The 21,261-nt window shown below is 35.9% G+C and overlaps 1 protein-coding gene across 16 annotated transcripts in view; it reads left to right on the forward strand.

Annotated features, from left to right (window-relative positions):
• LOC131684306 (TLD domain-containing protein 2) overlaps positions 1-21,261 on the forward strand; it is a 688,368-nt gene that overhangs the window by 580,903 nt on the left and 86,204 nt on the right. The window contains exon 1 of one of the 16 annotated variants that reach the window (XM_058967058.1): positions 16,578-16,865. The exons of 14 other annotated variants lie outside the window; for them this stretch is intronic. In XM_058967058.1, the coding sequence (XP_058823041.1) occupies positions 16,827-16,865 (39 nt within the window). In that variant the 5' untranslated portion in view covers positions 16,578-16,826. Of the gene's footprint in view, positions 1-16,577; positions 16,866-16,892; positions 17,355-21,261 lie in introns of those variants that run through there. One more of the 16 variants, XM_058967056.1, reaches the window with a different exon arrangement.

Raw genomic sequence — 21,261 nt, forward strand, 5'->3', positions numbered from 1 at the left:
TGAGTCTCCTTGGGTTTTTTTCTTTCAATCCTAATGCGTTTAAAGCTTGTTGATTTTTTACGCTACTGCTCTAAGCGGCCTTCCAATACTCGAACACTTTCAATTTTGTGACGTCATGGACGAGAAGAGTTATAAAGCCATTTCTATCATAGTCATTTACTCATATTTGTAGAGAGGACATGTGTTACATGATATACTGGTTCGTGGTTGTATGAAAACACTAAACTTTTTCAGTTTTTTGTGGCACAAAATAATTGCAAATTTTGGGAACCGTTGGAGCCGCGAAAAGTCCTTGACCAGTTGATTAAAATCCAATATCGTACTGCAACTTTTGAAGGGTTGGTGTCTCAGGCTCAATCTTAGTTAAAGCGCTTATAGGTTTCACACAAGCAAGTCACTTAGGAAAATTGATCTTTGGTTTATTCGTCAAAGATGATTGCCATCACGGCGAAAAAACTGTTCGCTGAACTAAGCGTCGAATTCGTCTCCGAGAAGACTACTGATGTCACCGAGAAGGTAAATAACCTAACAGTAGCCCCAAACAACAAAAACCTGTTTTAATCCACCTAGTGGTGCAATTATGCCTTTCTCATATATCCAACCTATGATTTAATACTTTTTTTTTATTCATTTCGTTTATTTGATAGGCACAAATGCGTTAGCTTGGCGGTGCCAAATTCTTTTGTTTTTACATTTTGGATATTTTAAAACTAGGAGGTTACAATGTTGATTTTTTTTTATAAAAGAGAAAAATTTTACAGCTATCTTAAGACTAGAAATAAGATTCTATATACAAGAGAGGGGGCAAAAGATTTTTTTTATGAAAAATTTTAAAACAAGGAATTAGTTTTTTAGGAAATATTTACAGTTATCTTAAAACTAACAATATAGTTTGGTACACAAAAGGGGGAACAAATATTTATGAAAAATTTCACCGGTGTTTTAAAACTAGGGATATAATTCTATCTACAAGATGGGGGACAATAGTTTTAACAAATAGGTAAAATTACAACTATCTTGAAACCAGGAATACGGAATACAAATTTGATTTTTTATCGGAGACTTATGCTTGGTCAAGATATTCAGAGGGGGGATTATTTCCAAAATCGGTGTAGAAGCAGATGTATCAAGGACAGGGGAGAGAAGGCGTAGATGGTGACCGGGAGTCGATTTAATACTTGGATACGTTCAATATAACATTGTAAAAATGTCTATCACATTCTTATTACACTTGATAAGCATATATAAGTGCACGACTATCACGAACCTGATTAGCAACATGTCAACGCTAACACACTTCAAACAAACAAAACCAACATATTTAAATAGCTTGATCAGCGTGAGTACAATGTTGTCCTCATGTTAACATATTTTGAAATGCGTAGTGGGCGGAAGGGAAGGGGTATAATTAATAGGAAGGGGAGGATGCTTCGGGAACCACCTAACTTATTTTGGTATACCGGGTGCATAAAGGGAATGCAAGCGTGAGGGTCTGAGAGAGGGGGTTGAGAGAGTGGGAGAGAGTTGAAAGGAAGACTAGGGAGGGGTAGGTGAGCTGGACATTATACCTTTCATTTGAGACTAGGTTAGTGAAAATTGGTTCAGTCATTACCGGCTTTAGTTTTGGAATATGCCCAGAACCCAGGACATCGGGAATTATCGATAATGGACAATGTATTCCAATAATCTTTGATTCGCCATCAGTAATCTAGGCCTGCGAATCGAAGTAATTTGTTGTTCATTTGAATTGATTTTTAACTTATGAGGTTTATATCAGAAATTCCTATGTGACCACAATAACCAACCTGTAACTCCGGAACCAAATGTCAGAACTGAATGAAATTCAATAGCAATCAATGGGAGTGTTATATCTTTCATTTAAAATCAAGTTTACAAAAATCGGGCAAGAGTTTGCTGGGAAATAGGTGTGACATTAGCATCCCCGGGGACATCAAGATTCGTTATATATGGCCAATGTGGTCAAAACTACTTTGGTTGGTCATTAGTTATCCAGACCCGCTAATCCTAGTAATGTTGAACGTACTTAAATATGTATTATATCATTCGGACATCATAAGGTTACCAGTTTATATGGGAAATTGCTGTGTGATCACACTCTTCAACCCGTAGCTCCGGAACCGAAAGTTCGATTAAACAAAAATTCAATAGTGTGTTATGGGAGCGTTATACCGTTCATTTGAAACTAAATTTGTGTAAATTGGTTCAGCCATCTCTGAGAAAATTGAGTTACTTTATTTGACACACACATACATACACACACAGACATTTTGCGATCTCGACGAACTGAATCGAATGGTATATAACACCCGGTTGAAAAATCGATTTTCGGAGTGATGGCATATTTTTTCTTGATAGGTTAAAGCCCCAATAAACAATAATAATAATAAAGGCAAAAACGGTCTTAGACCGACAGCTGGACGGCCGAGTGCCGATGAAACTCGACAGATATGTTTTGATCGACGATAAAACTTATGCGAAAACCAATTCCAAACAAATCCTGGGGCACGAAACACCCACTACAGTCATGGAAGCCATGCTTCATCTACTTTCATTGCACAAACATGTTATGAGGGAGGCGAGGCTCTCTGAGAGTGCTAAAACGTAAACCACTATTTGATGGGGGTTTTAATGGTCACCTGAGTATGATAAAGGAACTAAACTCTGTTTTGACTACAGTTCAAGATAAAATGGAGGCTAAACCGAACTTCGATATCTCATATAAGACCCACATAGTGGATTGTCAATTATGGGATGTAGGGGGTCCCATACTAACTCAAGGTACAATATTATTCTATACGGATGGTTCTGAAATGGGGGAGCTGACTGGCACGGGAGTCTACGGACCAAGAATTAAAGAAGCGATATCAATGGGTTTCCAGGTAGAGGTAACTGTCGTAACGTAGAAGGCGCTCGACATGCTAAGAAATTCATACATCCAGATACAACGACAGCCAAAAAACTAATGGATCTAAAACGAAAAAATTTACGTATAAAGGTTTATTTATGGGACATTGTCCTGCTGACTGTTGGGACGACACATGTGGACAAACAAACAACTCGCTTCCAACTACATTGGATTCGGACCATTTGTAACATGTAGAGTAAACAGGGGCAGTCACAAAAGATAACCTGAATAGTGGTCGCAGTGGCAAAGTTTCCCCTAAAAAAAAGCATGAAAAACTGCTTTTTTGGCATCGCCTTTTTCCCATAAAAATCGAACGCTTTTACTGCCTGAGAACCAGTTAAACACATTAAAATAAAGTTTGTTCACATTCGACAAGTTTCAGGACGAGTTAGCAACATTGGCTCATATCAATGTGAATGCTGCTTAAAGCGCATTCGTTGTCATTTTTGGCAACTAACCGAGCCAAGAAACCAGCTTATGTTGGCTTCACCCATTTTTCAAAGAAACATCACAACATTCACTCTCTTGCATCGAAGTAAGAGTGGATTATGCGACATCTCGCAAGCTGACGTAGACGACACTACAATCGTGCATCGAGCTGAAAAACAGAGCCGGACTGTCGACTTATAAAAAGATGGTGACTCCAAATCGTGACGATAAGCAAAACAAGTGGGCCAAAGAACGACCGCAGAAGCTGTACTTGAAGATGCTAACAAAATTTGGTTGCGTGATACAGGATGAGGAAATCTACGTTAAGGCATACTTTAAATAGCTTCCTGGAAAGGAATGTTATACATAGACTGGAAGAGGAAAGATGACAGAGATTTACAAACACATTTAGCTATCAAAGTTTGCAAAGAAATATTTCGTATGGTAGCCCAAACACCCAAAAGTTCGTATAAGGGAGTTGCATAAGCTTCTAGTTTTAAGTAATTTTGCTATACATTTTATGTATGTTTTATGTTCCATTAAGGCTTAAGCAGCTTGAAAGTTCGCTAAGAACTTCATGTGAACTTTAAAGTGTGTGTTTTTTTAAGTATTATCCGAACTTTTGGTTGCTTGGGAGGCCATCTGTTCCTGTGACATGAAGAGCGACATTGACATCGTAACCGTGACGGGGAAAACGTCTATTGCCTTTCCCAAAGAGAATAGGGAAAGAGACGAAGAGTGAAAATCAGTCAAAACGGCAACACTCTCTTTATGATGATTTCAATACTAGAATGTTGGCAACCGCTTCCGCGGGCAGCACTTTAAATGACTCCTATTATATTTTGAAAACAAACGTTACGTCGATCGTTGGATTTGTTTATCAAACGATGTGCATTTCGAAACAAAGAGATGAAATAATTCTAAAACTTGTTTTTACTCATACATATACTCTAGAATGGACCTTACACAATCACGATTGAACTAAATTCTGGGAAAATCAAATTTCTTTTTTGATAGATGTACAATACTTATCTCCTCCAACTCAGGCGTGAGTAATGTTTATTTACATTGCACGATTGGTCTGCTCAATAAGGTATTTTTGGCTTCACACTATTCGTCTCTTTCCCTATTCTCTTTGGCCTTTCCTTAACCAACACAATTAGGCAATCCATGAGACGTTTCTGATCAGCTGATTATTTCCTGTTTACCTCTTCTGACGTTACTCCGAGGGGTAGGACGTCCGGCAATATCGTTGATTCGATCCAACATCAAACGAATCGGACTAACGAAAGATGTTTGTCGGACGAGTTTTTCTGTTCGCAGGAGTAGACTTGCTGATAGAACCCACCGCTGAATTGTCAAACAAACGTCTAATGGATCGCCTAATTGTTTCGTTCCGTTTTGGACGGATTTGGCATCTTGCCTTTGCGGAAGAAGGCCATGGAGTGGTATGCCGCGAACGTCCAGGTGGAACCCAAGAACATGAACCCTACCAACACGTCAGAGCTCCGCCCAATTGAAACATTTTGGACAATCATCAAGTGGAACCAGGGTGACCAGATAGAATTCCTTAATATCGGTAAGGTCACTAAAAGTTTATCGGTAGTTATCGGTAGGCCAGGTTGTTGTCTCAAAAACGTAGTGTTGACATAGAATTATAAAATATGGAGAACACAGATCTCAGACCAAATTCAACTCAAAAATCAATGTTGAGTAGGATGTATCCAAAATCTTTAAAAATCGATAGTTTTCGGTAGGGATAAAAAAAATACCGGTAGTTTTCCCTTGGTCGTCTTTGAATCGGTAGGGAAGACCAAAATCGGTAGGACTACCGATAAATCGGTAGGTCTGGCCATCCTGAGTGGAACCTCAAAAAGATGCAAAAGATAGTTGTCAGTGAGATGCAGTTCAAGGAAAACTGGCGTTTTGAGACGAGAAAAGTTACCAAGAAAGCTGTGCAAAGTTTTGCACAAGTTTGGTGGAAAGTGTCCAAGGAAAAGTCAGACAATTCGCATTCTCTAGATAGAGAGCTTGTGTGCATATATTTTCTTTGCTCTATATGAATTTAACTTGCAAAAGAAACATGATTTAATTTTTGTACAAAAAAGTTTGATCGATATAGACAAATTCTTGTTTGCCCAATTTTCGATAAAAATATACCCTTTTATTGACAGATTTACTTCTCAAATAGTTTCTATTCAATTATAAACAAGTTCTCTAATGGCATTTTCGGTTTTGACTGTGCACTACACCGGTGTAGTCGGTGCTACACTCATTCAAACTTGGGTGTAATCAGTCTATCTCTTTTTTTGCGCCACACCGGTGTAGTACCGAGAAAAAACGAATACGCCATAACTAACAAAAACCTTGGAGATTAACACATCTATAAAAACTCATATTAGTTTTAAGAAGAGCTTGAACACCGTTATAAGAAAGTGTCGATAAAACTTTGAGAACCATGAAAAATACTCTTGAGGACCTGTTTTGTAGGTATTTTCAAAACCTTTGATTTTATAATTTGTTTAAAGAAGCGAATCTTAGATTTCTTCAAGTGTATTTTTGAGGTAATTGCAAACACACCGGCTCTAAGAATATCATTCGTCTCTAGGGGAGGTGGGCATTTTCCAGCGCCAGCCTGTGCCTTCTACTGAAACCCTACACTACCAACTACGCTGCTAACATATTGTAAATTGCGTTAATCAAATCAAACGGCGTCTGTCTGATTAATATTATATAGGTGCTAATTTTATCCCAAACCACTAATAGACCGGTGTGATGTTGCAGATTCTATGGTGGGAACGAAAATGAATCAACCGTGAGTTGCTTTTTTAAAGTAGATACCTACATAATTTTGCATTTTCAAATGATTGCAAAAAAAATATTCGGAATTAAAAGCTTCGTTGGGAATTGGGTCATTAAATGAGAAAAAAAGTCGTTTTTTATTACTTACATCGATAAAGCTGATTTTCGTGATTGCAACAATGTTTTTTTCCAACTCAGGAAACGTGAAAATAATATTAAAATTTAAAATAAAGAAATATGTTGACAGTCTGGATTTGACACTATAGGAAGAATTTGACATATCGAATTTCACGACAAATAATGCCCTGTCAGAAAAAATCAATGCATGTTTTCTCGGTTTTCGCGGAGTGTTATTTTTATTTGACATAAACACCATCCATTGCATATAGTTTTCTTCATTTTGGGTGTTGTCCTGATAGGCCAGATATAAACAACCGCAGTTTTCCTATGTATGGTTGCCAAGTTTACATAAGATTTATTTTAAAAAACAAAAAAATCGTTTTTAAGTATCACAACGAATTTTTTTTGAAATAATGTTATATTATGTATATTGGACCTAAAATTTATCGAATGGAACGGAAAACTATATATAGCTTAATGACCCAATTCGATAAAAAATGCTGTATGCGGTAAAAAACTGCTTTAATTGATTTTTCAAGCGATGATCCCAACATCTAGCTTTCAATCGGTCGTCTCAATCGGTAACATTTTGTGGTTTATATTACAATTTTGAAGATATCATAGATTAATCCCAAGTAGCAAATCGCAACTAGTTTTAATCGTCTAAGTCCGAACTATGTTGCAACGAGAAAACAATAAAGTTATTTTTGTTGCACTGGTTGAACATAGATAACATCAAGGTTATCTATTAACATCTTTTGTCACCAAATAGTCATTTATGTAGCCAGCTATAACATGTTCATTAGTGTTCCGAACTGATTGCTGATGCTGCAGAGTTTGTTGAAATTTAGTTACGATTTTGATTTTGTGATAAATATTTTGACAATTGCTCATTTGTCCAACACCAAGATTCTTACTGAAAACGTTTCAGTTTACAATGTCATATTCGTGTTATACGTATGTATCCGTCACATACCATCATTACGCCTTTCAGCACAAGCTTACATGTATTAATAAAATGCTCTCGCAACACTGGATCAACAAATTCACAACTAATGCTTAGCAAAACGAAAAATAAGTTGTATTTTTGTTGGCATTACATTGCGAAAATTCACCGATGACACTTCATGCGCTCCACTTGACATTATAGAGGCATTGAACTGTACGGTGGCGTCAACTATAATATGTTCGGTGTTTTGGAAAAATATAAACAAATAGCATGTATGTTATTACTGACATTAAATAAAACGATTAAATCCTTTCCACACAGATCATATAATTAATATATTGGAAAATAATTTCGGAACTAAGAACAAGAAGGGTGAAACGAGTAGTATGAATTTGAAACAAATCATTCACCTAGAGTACCTTCCGAAAACAAAATAACGTGATCTTAGGAGTAATACTATTTAGAAAATTCCTTGTTTAATATGTGAAGCGTCTGAAAATACTAGTCCATGATATGTTAATTTTCAAATTAATTTTTTTTGTAATTGTTTTGCTGAATGACATTTTGTCTATGAATGCAAAAATTTCTTGATAACGCACCCGGAAAGGGACCGTCAACAAACCGTGCAGACAAAATTCCGGCATTTTTAGACCCACTCCCCATTCGCACACTTGAGTAGGCTTTTCCCAACAAAAAGTATTTAAAAATGTTCCACTAAAACATTTTTTTCCAATTCGTGCGGCGGTAAAATGGGTATTTTGCAGCATTTAATTTACAATTAAGATTATTTACCAAATGAGTTGATGTAGTATCCTTATTTCTTTTTGTTGCAGCCTTCATGAAAAAATCTACGCATGAACTACGTTCTCGATTTATGATGTTTTACATAAAACAATTACTTATTTATACAAGGCTAATTTTTGGTTAAATGTGTATGAAAAACAAACAAAACGATGTTGTCGGTATGATGAGTGGCCTGAAGATATCCTAGAAACTCCGTGCATCCTATAAATTTTGCGTTTTTTTCATAATGTAGAGAACTGCTTGTTTCCAAATGTTGCCGTACAAGGTTTGCAACACCTTTAGTTTCAGTTTTAGTGGTGTAATAAGTCATACGGCCGACCATCGATTAATTGAAACCAAGTTCGAAAGATGAATCATATTAAAAAAGAGTAATGTCGATTGACCGTCTGCTCTTCCGTTTCGATACCATTCGAATTTATGTCTTTCATAATCTCAACAACTGATGAGCTAGATGCCATAATTGAATACAGTGAAACTTGGTGAACTAGGAAAAGTTTGGTTCAACGGACTGCCATTTGTAATGATTCAGAAGATAACGAAAACTGAAATAGTGAAAAAAATTGATGATCACATGCCAACTCAGCCGTCAAATAATCCAAAATAAAAATGAATCGTTGAAAGCACCCTTTATCGATCAATGTATTACTAAGGAGAAAAAATTTTGCAGCAATCAAATACTTTCAGTTCCTATCTTTTGGAAAAATAATCAAAATTTATTTTTCATGTTGTCACCTGGTCCACTAACTAACACTGGTTGCGTTATTACCAATTTCAGTTCCTATAACTATTGATCCTTATCCCTATCCATTCATTTTTATAAGATGCACAAGTATAAATACACTTGATTTGCCGTTGGCTTAAAATAGCCCCTATTTTAGTGGAAATAGTTTATTTTTATTGTGTCTTGTAATAATATTTTCCTGTGCTTCGCATAGGAGTATAACCCAATAGTTCAACTATTGGTATTAATACTACTAATGCGGCAACAGAAATATTTCGTTAAAATCATTCATGTCACATGGTTACATTTTTCCGATACACCGAACATATTATAGTTGGCGCCACCGTACAGTTCGACTCCTGTATAATATGAAGTGTAGCGCATGAAGTGTCATCGGTGAATTTTCACAACGTAATGCAAACAAAAATACAACATAATTTTTATTTTGCTGAACTTTAGTTATGAATTGGTCAATTCAATGTTGCGAATGCCTTTCATAAATACGTGTGAGTTTGTGATTCAAGGTATAACGATGACATGTGCTTGATGCGTTCGTATGACAAGAATACGACTAGAACGATTTCAGCAAGAATAGTATAGTACAGGGTCCTATTAAGGAAAGGTATATTTGGATGTAAACTGAAAATTGTTCGATGAAAACAAAACATATGCTGGGATAATAGTTGTTTACAAATAAAAATCTTTGCTCATTGATATAAATTTGTTCGAAAAGCGTATTGTTTCGTATTCACCAAAATCACATCCTAAATTTGGCCCTGGATGGCTTGAAAGCCATGTTGCTTATATGCATCATTTTCTATTGTATTGGAAATAAAACCTCAACCGGCTCGCGAACATTTATAAAAGTCTACCGTTAAAGCAAGTTATGTTCCTGATTTATGATTAATGTGTATTTTATATTGAATTACATTGGATTTCTAATATGAATCTGTTTTCCCCTTGAAAAATTGTTTTTAAATACTATTTATAATTTGTTTTCATGAAGAGCGCGTGAAATATTAAGAAGTGGAATAAAATATCACTCGATAGACTCTGATGGGCAGTAAAATTTGATGCTTCATTGGCAATTTTTAATATGAAGAATGACGCTACTGTTCATATTTAAATAATCAACATGTATTTTGACTTGGTCTTCATTTTCATTTCCACTGGTAACATAATATTAACCATTTGCATGAAAATATGTTACTTTTTAGTTGCGATTGACAGACCAGGTGAACGATAAAAAGGTATCATAAAGTAATCTTGTTGCGATCTACATTCAACATATTGACAACAATATGATTTTATTTAGCTATTCTCGAATCGTTATTGCAACGAAACGGAATCTAGTTTTTACAGTTTTGCTCAATCATAATTATGTTGAAAATCGGCCCAAAACTGCGCTTTTTGGGTCGCGGAGGAAGTTAGATGTCAGTTGCAACAGCACCTATTTTTTGTTACCAACTGGTTATGAAATAGTTACTGAAACAAAAATTGCTACTTGGGATTTCGTGTAGTTAGTGATAACAGAAAACCGTCTCATATTGTTGGTTTTTGTCGAACAGTGTAGTTTTCCATTTCCTCCATTACCGACAGCTGATTATTTGAATCGGTTTACCCGTACAGCATACTTTGTAAGACTTTGATAAACTTGTTTGTAAGCAACGTAATTAGTGAACTGAGCTTGCGCTTCTTGGGAAATTGCTTATTACAAATTACCATTGTTGCTATACATTACCGTAACTCGTTCCTGGTGTGCTGATGCTATCAGCGCACAGTGATCTCAATCCTCAAAGAAGGCGGTCATAAATATATGTCTCCTTTCGATAGTATATGTTTTTCCACTAGAATTCGATCCAGTGGCGGATCCAGGGGGAGGGTCCTGGGGGTCCGGACCCCCTCCGAAATGTTATTACTTGTTGAGAAATTTCAAAGTATTTTTAATTTTATATAAATTCCTATTTCAAAATCATTCCAAACCAAATGTGTCCAACATAACTGATATTCATTAAATAAGGTTATTACGTATTTCTAATTGTGCAATGTTCATTTGAAAATCAAAATTTCAAACCCCTCCCGAATTTTTTTCTGGATCCGCCCCTGATTCGATCGTATCCACCTTACATTTATCTATATATCTCGAGAGATGCTTACCCATGCACCAAACACTCTGTTAAAGAATCAGTTAATTACTAGCAAAATCAAGTATGAAGTTATGAAATATTTATTTATAACGATATACCCGCGATATAAAAACACACTTTTTTCGAATGATTTTTATTTTGTATTTTTGACCTATGGGGGGACCACTGTGCAGCGTCACAATCTCCACATGCGTGCCAAAAGTCAGATCATTGTTTTGGTGACCTACATAATTGGCAACGAACAAAATGTCATTCATCTGTCCGGTCCGGGTCCAGTACAGTACACAGCATCGGCTGGACTTTATAGAATAAATCTGCTAGTTAAGTCCAACAATTCAATGCACCTATTGGCGAACGAGGTTCACGGCGGTCAGAAGCCGGTTCCCGCTGTCCGGTCAGCTAGCTTTTATTGGCCGTGTTTTGAATAGGACCGATAGAAATGAAACAACAAAGGAGTACCAATTAAGCTCAATTAACCGCGACGCATGGTAACGGGCTGGGGTATCATCATCCGAAAGCGAACAGATTAGGGTGAATCGCGTGGCACTCGATTTCCGGCATGCGCAAACGGTAGGTGTATTGTCAAAAAGCATGACCGATGGTGTCCCCCGAGAGAGATCAAATTGAATGTTTGAGCGGACGATTCTATTGGGGTTGTTGTTTGGATTCGAATACAAATGACATGAAGTAAGCAATGAAATTAATCTGAATCAGCAAAAAAAGATCCAATCATTTGTATTCTTAAAGGGTAACTGTTCCCTAAGTCATCTTAGTTCATCCTACCCATATGGACATATTAATTAGGGTTGGGATAATATCTCCATTCAACGCAAAAACTTAAGTTTTAAGACGAAATGAAGGTCGCTTGAACTTTTACTTAACATGTTAAACGCTAGTTTAAAATGAACTCAATTTTGCTCGCATGCGGGTAACCTAATTCATCCAAAATATGCAACTTGTCTAAAGAGATGAATTAGAGATCATCTATCCTGTCTAGTGTCATTGCTAGTACATATTTCAAGGTAGAGCTAACAGTGGTGACTTTCATCCAAGGTCTGATCCATTAAAGTAATGCGTCAAACGTTACGAAAAAGGTCCTCGTTGCCATAACGTCTGCCATTATTGTGTAACGCTATCGGTATACCTTGCTTGTCGATAATTTGTTGGACAATAAAAGAAGCTTCCGTAGAAGAATCTACGTCACTGTTATGTGATCTCTGCGTTGTCTAAGCGGCAAGCAACGAAGAGGATTTCCATATATTTGCTTCAATAGATTTTTGCATTTTATTTGAAATTACAGTAAAACTGCTTCTAAAAACACAAAAAATTAGGATGTATATCTTCCTTCCGAAGCTATTTTATATCAGTAGACACCAAACTGCGTTGATAAATACGAGGTCATTGCAACTTTTAAAGTCTATAGAGTATTTGACAATCTGTAACTGTATTAGTGTGTTCAATGGTTGTTTTCCTCCACCTGTCATAGATGGAGGAAAATAAATCGAAAATAACTTTTCGGTCGAATTATTTTCATGATGGGATGTGACCAACAGGAATTGTACGTCCCCTGAATAAGTTTTACAGCGACATAGAGCATTTCAACACTATTGTAAATACTTTACGAGAGCTAATTCAAATGTTTAAATTGGCTTACAGTTTTATATATGACAGTTGGAGGAAAACAAACCCCCAAGTAGTGTGAGTGAAATTATTTGGATAGAACTCTATCACTGAAGCAGAGATGCCAGGTACTTTTTCAAATCTCTGCAATAATAATTTTAAAAGTCTGGGAAGAACAAAAAATGTCAGGAAAGCTAGTGTAACCTTTATATTCAAAAATCTAGTGGTCTTTATATTAAAAAATCTGTAAATATCTACAACCAAACTAAAAAATCTGCAAATATCTGCAACCAAACTAAAAAATCTGCAAATATCTACGTCGTCGAAAAAATCTGCAGCTTAAATTAAAAGTCTGCGAGACTTGTCTGCAAATCTGGCATCTCCGTGACTGAAGTTGGTGCACACAATCGGACAACATTTCCCGCGTTTTTTTGAAAAGGGCCAATAAGCATGCTGTCAAAATCCACTTTGAGAGGAAATTCTAGAAAAACGATAATTCGCCGATTTTTTAATCACAGTAGTAAACGAAAGAGAAAACTTTTCTCTTTCATAAAACGTTAACATCCAGTCTCGACGAGTTACGGTTTGTCTAGAATTTTCTCTCAAAGTGAAGTTTGACAGTATGCTTGTTGGGCGTTTACAAAAAACACGCGAGATTTGGAAACATTTATCTGTCGTCAGTTTTGACCTTTGTTCATTTGAACTATCATTTAATTGTTGAAGCTCTCTTCTCATAGCTTTATAACTAAAAATGCGGCGATACCGCTTAATTTGTTATATTTTGCGTCGGGCTGAGTTAAGAATTTGAAACGTAGCTAGCGCTACTGGCGTTTAGTGGCAGCTTCAGGCAACAAACGGTATCCATGGGCAGGGCTGCAACTATTTTTCAAAGAAAATCTGGCAGTTCAACTAAAAATGTCTGGCAAAACCTGGCACTTGACAGTAACCTCAAAGTCATCGAAAGTTTTTATTCATTTTAGTTTTCATAGAATGTGCATTAACCGATTTTTGTAAAACTTGGGACATTATTACCCAAATTTACAAAATGTGTATGTAGCAGCTTCTAAAACTTAAAAATCTGACAGAATGAGAGATTTTTGTCTTTTTGTCTGGAAGCTGCCATTTATCTGGCTGTGCCAGATAAATCTGGCATAATGGCATCCCTGTTCACGAGCTGCTTCGATGCCATTTTCACAACTGATGAGCAAATGTCAAAAATTCAACAGAAGGCTTGCTGCTAAACATCTAAGACAAGACGTGACAATAGGGGGGGTTGTTTTTGTTTCAATTTTACGTCAGAATGGTCCGGCTCCTGATTGGTTGATTCTGACTTTTTGCACCGTACGCAATGTTACTGCAGGGATAGCGAAAAGATGGTTGGCAGTGTTGCTATATTTATAGGAAAGGATTGTCATTACTTTTGACAAATAAAATTATTATCGTTAAAAAAGTAAAAATGACAAAATTGAACAGAAATTGTATGGCAAGGTGAAACAAGTATTTATCATGCATTTACCGTATACGTGGTTGATTAACTTTAACAAAAATAAGACAGAAACTACACTATAATCTATTTTTTCCAGAAAATGGTTTCATCACACCTTACTAAACACCCATTATATGGAAAAACGGTTCCCTTCATCAATATAGTAGAATAAAGATACAAAATATTGACGGCATAAAATAAATTAACAACACAGAGAACAGACATATAAGCTGGAACAAACTTTCCCGAAAAACCTGTGTAAACATTTGAATGAAAATACGTTGAAAATCACCATCGCACCAGGTTCGCATGCGTGAGTCACCATTGTATTCAAGTTTGCACACAAGCCCCGTATAGCGATTGCTGGCCGATTGAAGCGCCGGCTAGTGGCAAGTTGCTACTTGTTGTTGTCATTTCAAAGCGACAGTTTTATTTCTTACACAAGTTGAAAACTTCACTTGTATGTCAGTTCTCAGTGTTAACAAGACTCCATTTTCATTAATAAAACACTGTTCGGAAGATTTCGGTAGGGAGAAAATGTGCGAAAAGAAGAATGTCGAAGGAAAAATAAGAAACCGATTTCACGTCTTGTCTTAGCTAAACTTATACATCGTACAAAAGAGGGGTGTGCTGGTTTTTATGCATGAAGAAAAAAATGCCAGGTTAAAGTTGACCTTTGTATGATATTCTTTTCAAACGAATAAAAATCGAGCTTTAAAGTCGGAAGTGTTTTGATGCTTTTTATTCTTTAAACTTTCGTGTTCCGCTTAGTTTATCGGTGTTTTGCAATATACAATTTTGAGAAATGTTCACAAATTCCGGAACCGTCTATGGTGGTCAATGTAGTGACTTAGAAATGCAAATGTAAGTTGTTTGACAGACATTTAAGCTAAATTTTCACCTTTTTTGCATTCTTCAGAGTATTCGTTTGAATCGGAATTTACTTTGTGACTGCACGCCACAACCCGTAACTCCGGAACCAGTAGTCGGATCGGGATGAGATTTAATAGCCATTAACGGGGATAAAGCAGATTTCATTTGAGACTAAGTTTGGTCAAAACGATCAAGCCATCTCCGAGAAACCGATGTGACTGTTATTCTGGATTTGAATACTCCCTCCGGAGCTTCCAGAACCGATGATGGTGGCCAATGTGGCCAAAGAGACTTTGAATGGCTGTTAGTAACCTAGTTCTACAATTCCAAGCATCATCGCAGAATTTGCCAAAATCGGGATTTGCTGCGTGATCATACTCACCCTGTAAGGGACCATTCATAAATTACGTAACGCAAAAATTGCCCAAAATTGACTCCCCCCTCCCCCCGTGTAACAAATTGTCACAAATTTCTTCATCCCCCCTCCCCTGTTACGTAACAAATTCCTAGAAATTTTTTTTTCTTCCGTGAAAACATGTTACGTAACGATCTAGCTAACTCCCCCTCCCCCCTATGTCACAACATGTCACAACTTGTTGTACCCCCTCCCCCCCTAAAAGCGTTACGTAATTTATGAATGGTCCCTAAGTCCGGAACTTGACGTCGAAACCACTAGAAATTCTGCAGCAGCCAATGGGAACGTTGTACCTTTTATTTGAGACTAAGTTTATGAAGTCGGTTCATCCATATCTGAGAAAAGTGAGTGAGATTTTTGGTCACATACACACACAGACTTGCCGTACTCGACGTACTGAATCGAATGGCATGTGACACTCGATACTCCGGTCCTCGGTTAAAATTTTTCAGAGCAATTGATATACCTTTCTATCGAGTAAGACAAAAATGCAGCTAACTTCGAGTTCCTCGAAAAGATAACTAAAATTCACCGATTTGGCTGAAATGTTGATCAAATTCTTCCAATGTAATTGAAGATCGTGGAGTTCTAAGATTGTATTAACTACAGGATTTTTTTTCTGAAACCTTTATTTATCTAGTGAGAAAATCAGTTTCATGATTAGATAACAAAGCATAAAATAACTTTCTTCATTTATTATTTACATCGATGGAGTTTAACTTACTAACTGTTCCTTAACCTTTATAATCCAATTCAATCGTTAATTAGAAAAAACTTAGTTAATCTGTTGGCAATAATTATCAGGTGAATTGTCTATTTATAGCTACTTTAGTAGTTGTAACCTCATTCAAAACATTCTCTCTTTCTGAAATCAATAATAACAGTCCTGACCTCACCGATCCAGGTTAACAAATGTGCTCCCTGTATACCTTCAGGGTTAATCGGATTTTTGTTTTCGATCGTAACAGCACAGCTCCTGTGTACACACTACTGATCCGCTCCGATTCGTTCGGTGTGTCTGTGTGCATGATCATTTGCCATTGTTGCGTTGTCATTACAGCAGAAACACTTACGAGTGTATTTATTTATATTTTCTTGCTGTGCCAAACCTGCCATCTAGTTTTTTTCTTTCGTTCCTAGCCGACCGACTAGTGGCAGCTCACAGCACAGCACATCGCTGCGCAGACCCATCCGCGCCGGTCCGTTTTCGTTTCGATCGGTATATTCATATGCGATCCACTCGTCGTGCGCACTCTTCTACTCTCACCTCGATCGATGGGACCTGGTGCCGTCGCTGCTGCTACTGGCGGGGTTAACCTTTTTACTGTGTAGTTGCTCTGTTGTTGTTTCGGCTTTGCCCGGCTGCAGTCAGTCCGATCGTGTAGTTCAGTAAGGCATTTTTTTTCGAGATCGTCCTTTCGGATCGTTTTTACCACGGACGTGTTTCAGTTGCTGCAAGAAAGTCAACGCAGAAAGAACACAGTCTCTGGTGATTATTTAGTGTGCGAAGTACGCGGAAATCAATCGGAAGTTCATGTGGACCCGCTGGAAAAACAAGCGAAAAGCTGAAAACGTAACTGTTTGAGCTGTTGCTTTTTCTTGCTTTATTTTGACCGCCATCCCAACTAACCAGCCTTCGGTAACGCAAGCTTCTTCCTAAACTGGCTGTGAGTGTGCGTGTGTGCGTTTGATATTTACCCCTTGTTTATTTTCGAGAAAACGGAAAACGAAAGAAGGGTCCAACCGAGATTTCTTCGGAAAGTGATTTTGTGCTTGTGCCGTTTTACACTTTTTACTGTTACCGAGTGTCTGTTTTTTCATTACCTGTGAGTTTGAGTTGAGACAAAGTGACCCGTGACGTGTGCTTTCTAACTTACACCGCTGTGAACTGGTTTCGAAACAAATATCAAAACAAATCAGTGAAACTAAAAAATCAGTGCAGTCGCGAAATCTGCTACAGGTTACTATTAAAGGATCAACCATCGCGAATCGATCGCATTCCTACAACGGCATCATGTCGAAGTCCAAGATCAACCGCCTAACGCGGTATATCAAAACAAAGGTAAACATTGTTGCTTGTGGATGATGTCAATCTAGAAGTCTTAGGATACACAGAGAAAAAAAAAATGCATTTATCATTTCGCAAATAAAAAAGAATGTAACTCGTTCTTTGCAATCGCATTTTTGTTGACTGAGTCTGCTGCATCGAGTAGGAGATGAAAAATGTTGTTTGTTTATGGTCTAGTTTAACCAATTTGAACAAGTGAATTATTCGAGTTGTATACGTCATTCAAACGGCATGCCGGCTTGTTTTGTTATACAACCAGCTTTGTGTGCTTGTTTAGCAGCCGCAAACTGTTAAGCATATGTATTAATATATTCGGTTTTATGGATTTGCGACGTGTCTATCCATCTAACCGTTTGCCACATTTGAACAATGTTTTAAAATTAATGTGCGTTTCGATCGTGCTGGTTCAAATGAAAGAAAGTTGTGTGGGCTACAACAGCACGGTGTTCCTAAAACCGTTATTAAAAAAAATGACCATAAATTTGTCATACGGCATTCGAAAGATACAGTATCCAAGAATCTTCTCAGTGAATTTCAAAATTATCCATTGAGAGATTCGAGAGAAATTGCGATTTGAAGTTTTATGACACGTTCCATAAGGCTACCAGCAAACACCCACGGGTTTGGTCCTATCTCTATAAACAAAAAAATATTTGTCTACTTATTTAGTACATGGCATTCGAAAGATATAGTAATCAAGTATATCCCCTGCAAGTTTGAAAATATTTCATTGACGGAATCGAAAGTTACAACGGTTTGGATGTGGCATGCGGTAATAGATGGGTTTTCTACCAGACTTCAATCGTGAATCCATGTTTGTTCATTGACTATTTTTGAATATTCCTATTTAAAGTAACGTAAATAAAACTAAAAAAAACTATTTAGATCGTTTATACGTGTCGCGGTTTTTAAAGGAAAACCTTACCATTTAATTACATAAATATAATGTACAAAAGGTATTATTTATATGGTGCACTGAAAAAGTGTGAAAATAGGGTTGTCTACCAAACGTTAAAAATAATGTGTAAATTAAAAAAATGGGTAAAAGTTGGAATGTTTACTTCAAAAGGCCATATCTCAATGGTTTGTTGACCGATTCTAATTATTTTTTCATTATTGAACAGGTAGACGTTTCATCGTTAATTTTCATTAAGAATAATATAAAATAGAGTCATCTACATCAATAAATAGACAATATAAATGATCTCCACTATATGTATTATCATTATTTAGTGAATATTTTTGTTTTAAAAATAGCGGCCTATCCATTTTTATATATTAGTTGATTGCAATTGCTGTATAAACATCTGAATGTCAAATTCTCATGATAAGTTCAATTCGACAGTTAAACTGACAATAGTTAGAGATATGAGCAGATGAACTTGTACTAATAACATCCCCTTTGACCAGTTTTAACATCTGTCAACCCAACCAGCGAATCACGATTGTACAAAATTTCCAACAAAAACCGTATCATAACATAAATTGATCTGAATCTGAATTCATATTTTTAAAATTTATGGTTTTATTCTTCCATGCGTTCGTTGCATTCAACTAATGTATAGAAGTTGATTGGTCGTTGTTTTGAATATAAAGATATTCACTAAATAGTGATAATACGTATAGTTGAGGATAATTATGTTGTCTATTGTTTGAATTAGACAACTCTATTTTATATTCTTCTTAATGAAAATTAACGATGAAACGTCTACCTGCTCAATAATGAAAAAAATATTAGAATCGGTCAACAAACCATTGAGATATGGCCTTTTGAAGTAAACATTCCAACTTTTATCCATTTTTTTTTAAATTGCACATTATATTTAACGTTTGGTAGACAACCCTATTTTCACACTTTTTCAGTGCACCATATAAATAACACCTTTTGTACATTATATTTATGTAATTAAATGGTAAGGTTTTCCTTTAGAACCCGCGACACGTATAAACGATCTAAATAGTCAATGGACAAACATGGATTCACGCTTGAAGTCTGGTAGAAAACCCATCTATGACCGCATACTACACCCAAACCGTTATAAATTTCGATTCCGTCAATGAACTATTTTCAAACTTGCAGGGAATATACTTGATTGCTATATCTTTCGAATGCCATGTACTAAATAAGTAGACAAATATTTTTTTGTTTATAGAGATACGACCAAACCCGTGGGTGTTTGCTGGTAGCGTGTCATAAAACTTCAAATCGCAATTTCTCTCGAATCTCTCGATGGATCATTTTGAAATTCACTGAGAAGATGCTTGGATACTGTATCTTTCGAATGCCGTATGACAAATTTATGATCATTTTTTGTTAATAACGGTTTTAGGAACACCGTGACAGAGAAATTTGTCGATATACGATATGTATGTGCAAAATTGATTTATTTGTAATATTCCATTTTAATTTTTCAAGAGACTTTTGTAAACAAGTAAAGCTATATTTCTCCCTGGTGGTGAAAAATTTAGGTAAAAACGATTTTTTCTCCACTAAGGAAAATATTGTTTAAAACACATTTGCGCCTGAAGAAAGCTTATAACTCAATTAGAAATGGAACTTGCGTTTCGACTTCGTCTCATCAGAATCGGACACTAACTTAGTGATAAGACTAAGCTAACGCCAGATTGACATTAGCTCCAAAACCGAAAACACCATTTGTTTTTTTTTTAGCAAATCCCTAATGCTGCGTGATATCCCGCTAGAAAAGGAGTTCTGATTAAGTTGATAAAAAATAATGAAATCGAAACTTGGCTTCGGACGTTTTGCTTAATTTCCTCATGTTTGCAATAACATCTGTAGTTTGGGTTGTTCTGAATTTATTAAAAATTGCAAATTAACTTTTAATGGTAGAAATATAGTTTCGCAATCTTTCAGAAAATAGAAGAACATCAAGTTTTAAAAATCTTTGAGGAAAGACATTGAAGAGCTAAGTCTTGTAAATTTCATTTTACAAGAAATTTACCAAAACAAGTTAAGGCGTTTCTTAAAAAATAGTTTTATTTATATAACTTTTGCAGTTATTATTGTTGGTTTATGTAACTTTACAAATACAAATGTTTTGAAAGAGAATAGTTTGTTTTAAAATCTAAACTGAACCTCCAGCGTCTACCGTTGGAAAATTATACCGTACAGAGCCCATTCACCGAACAATTGACGGCAAAATCGTTTTAACTCAAGTATTGAACGGAGTTAAGAAATTATAATTGTAGCGAAATATGGAAATAGTACGTACAATATTAACGTTAAAAATTTCCAGTATGCATCGTTTCCTATTTCTCCAAATAATCATTTCTGTGTGCTGTATCCAATCCAACGCCATTTTACCGACTTTTTCTGTTATCTAAAAGTTAACTGTTAATTAAATTGGTTGGGGTCAATATATTTCTAAGTGATCTACACACAAATTGAATGAACAAAGCATGCAACACATGTTTTGACCTAATTTTTCGCGAATAAAAATGATAAACTTAGAAAAATAAAAATGATAAACCTAGAATTTATCTGTTACTTATAGTGATTATAAATTTGCGTATTTGTTCTTAGTAGTTGCTTAAATGTTCTAGTTGTAAACGAAGATCGAGTTGAAATGTCTTTTAATATTTTTTTATAATGATCGTTGGAAGAAAAATAGCTGTTTATTGATCGGTGGATTAATCTTGCAGGGTACATACTTTTTACTAAAAATAAACTATTTTTTAAATAGTTATTGCAAGATGTGAAGAAATATCGCATTTGTTATTTTTTGAGGATTTATACTACAAAGTATGAGTTTTAATACTTAATGTTTAGTACCCTATTCGAAGGTGAGATGATATTTGATATTTTTTATATAAAAGTTTTAACATCTCTGAAATGAAAATAATTTAGCAGTTGGTAAGCGTCCTAAAATAATCTTCAAAT

The sequence above is a fragment of the Topomyia yanbarensis genome, chromosome 2, assembly GCF_030247195.1.
Source record: "Topomyia yanbarensis strain Yona2022 chromosome 2, ASM3024719v1, whole genome shotgun sequence".
Taxonomy (NCBI): domain Eukaryota; kingdom Metazoa; phylum Arthropoda; class Insecta; order Diptera; family Culicidae; genus Topomyia; species Topomyia yanbarensis.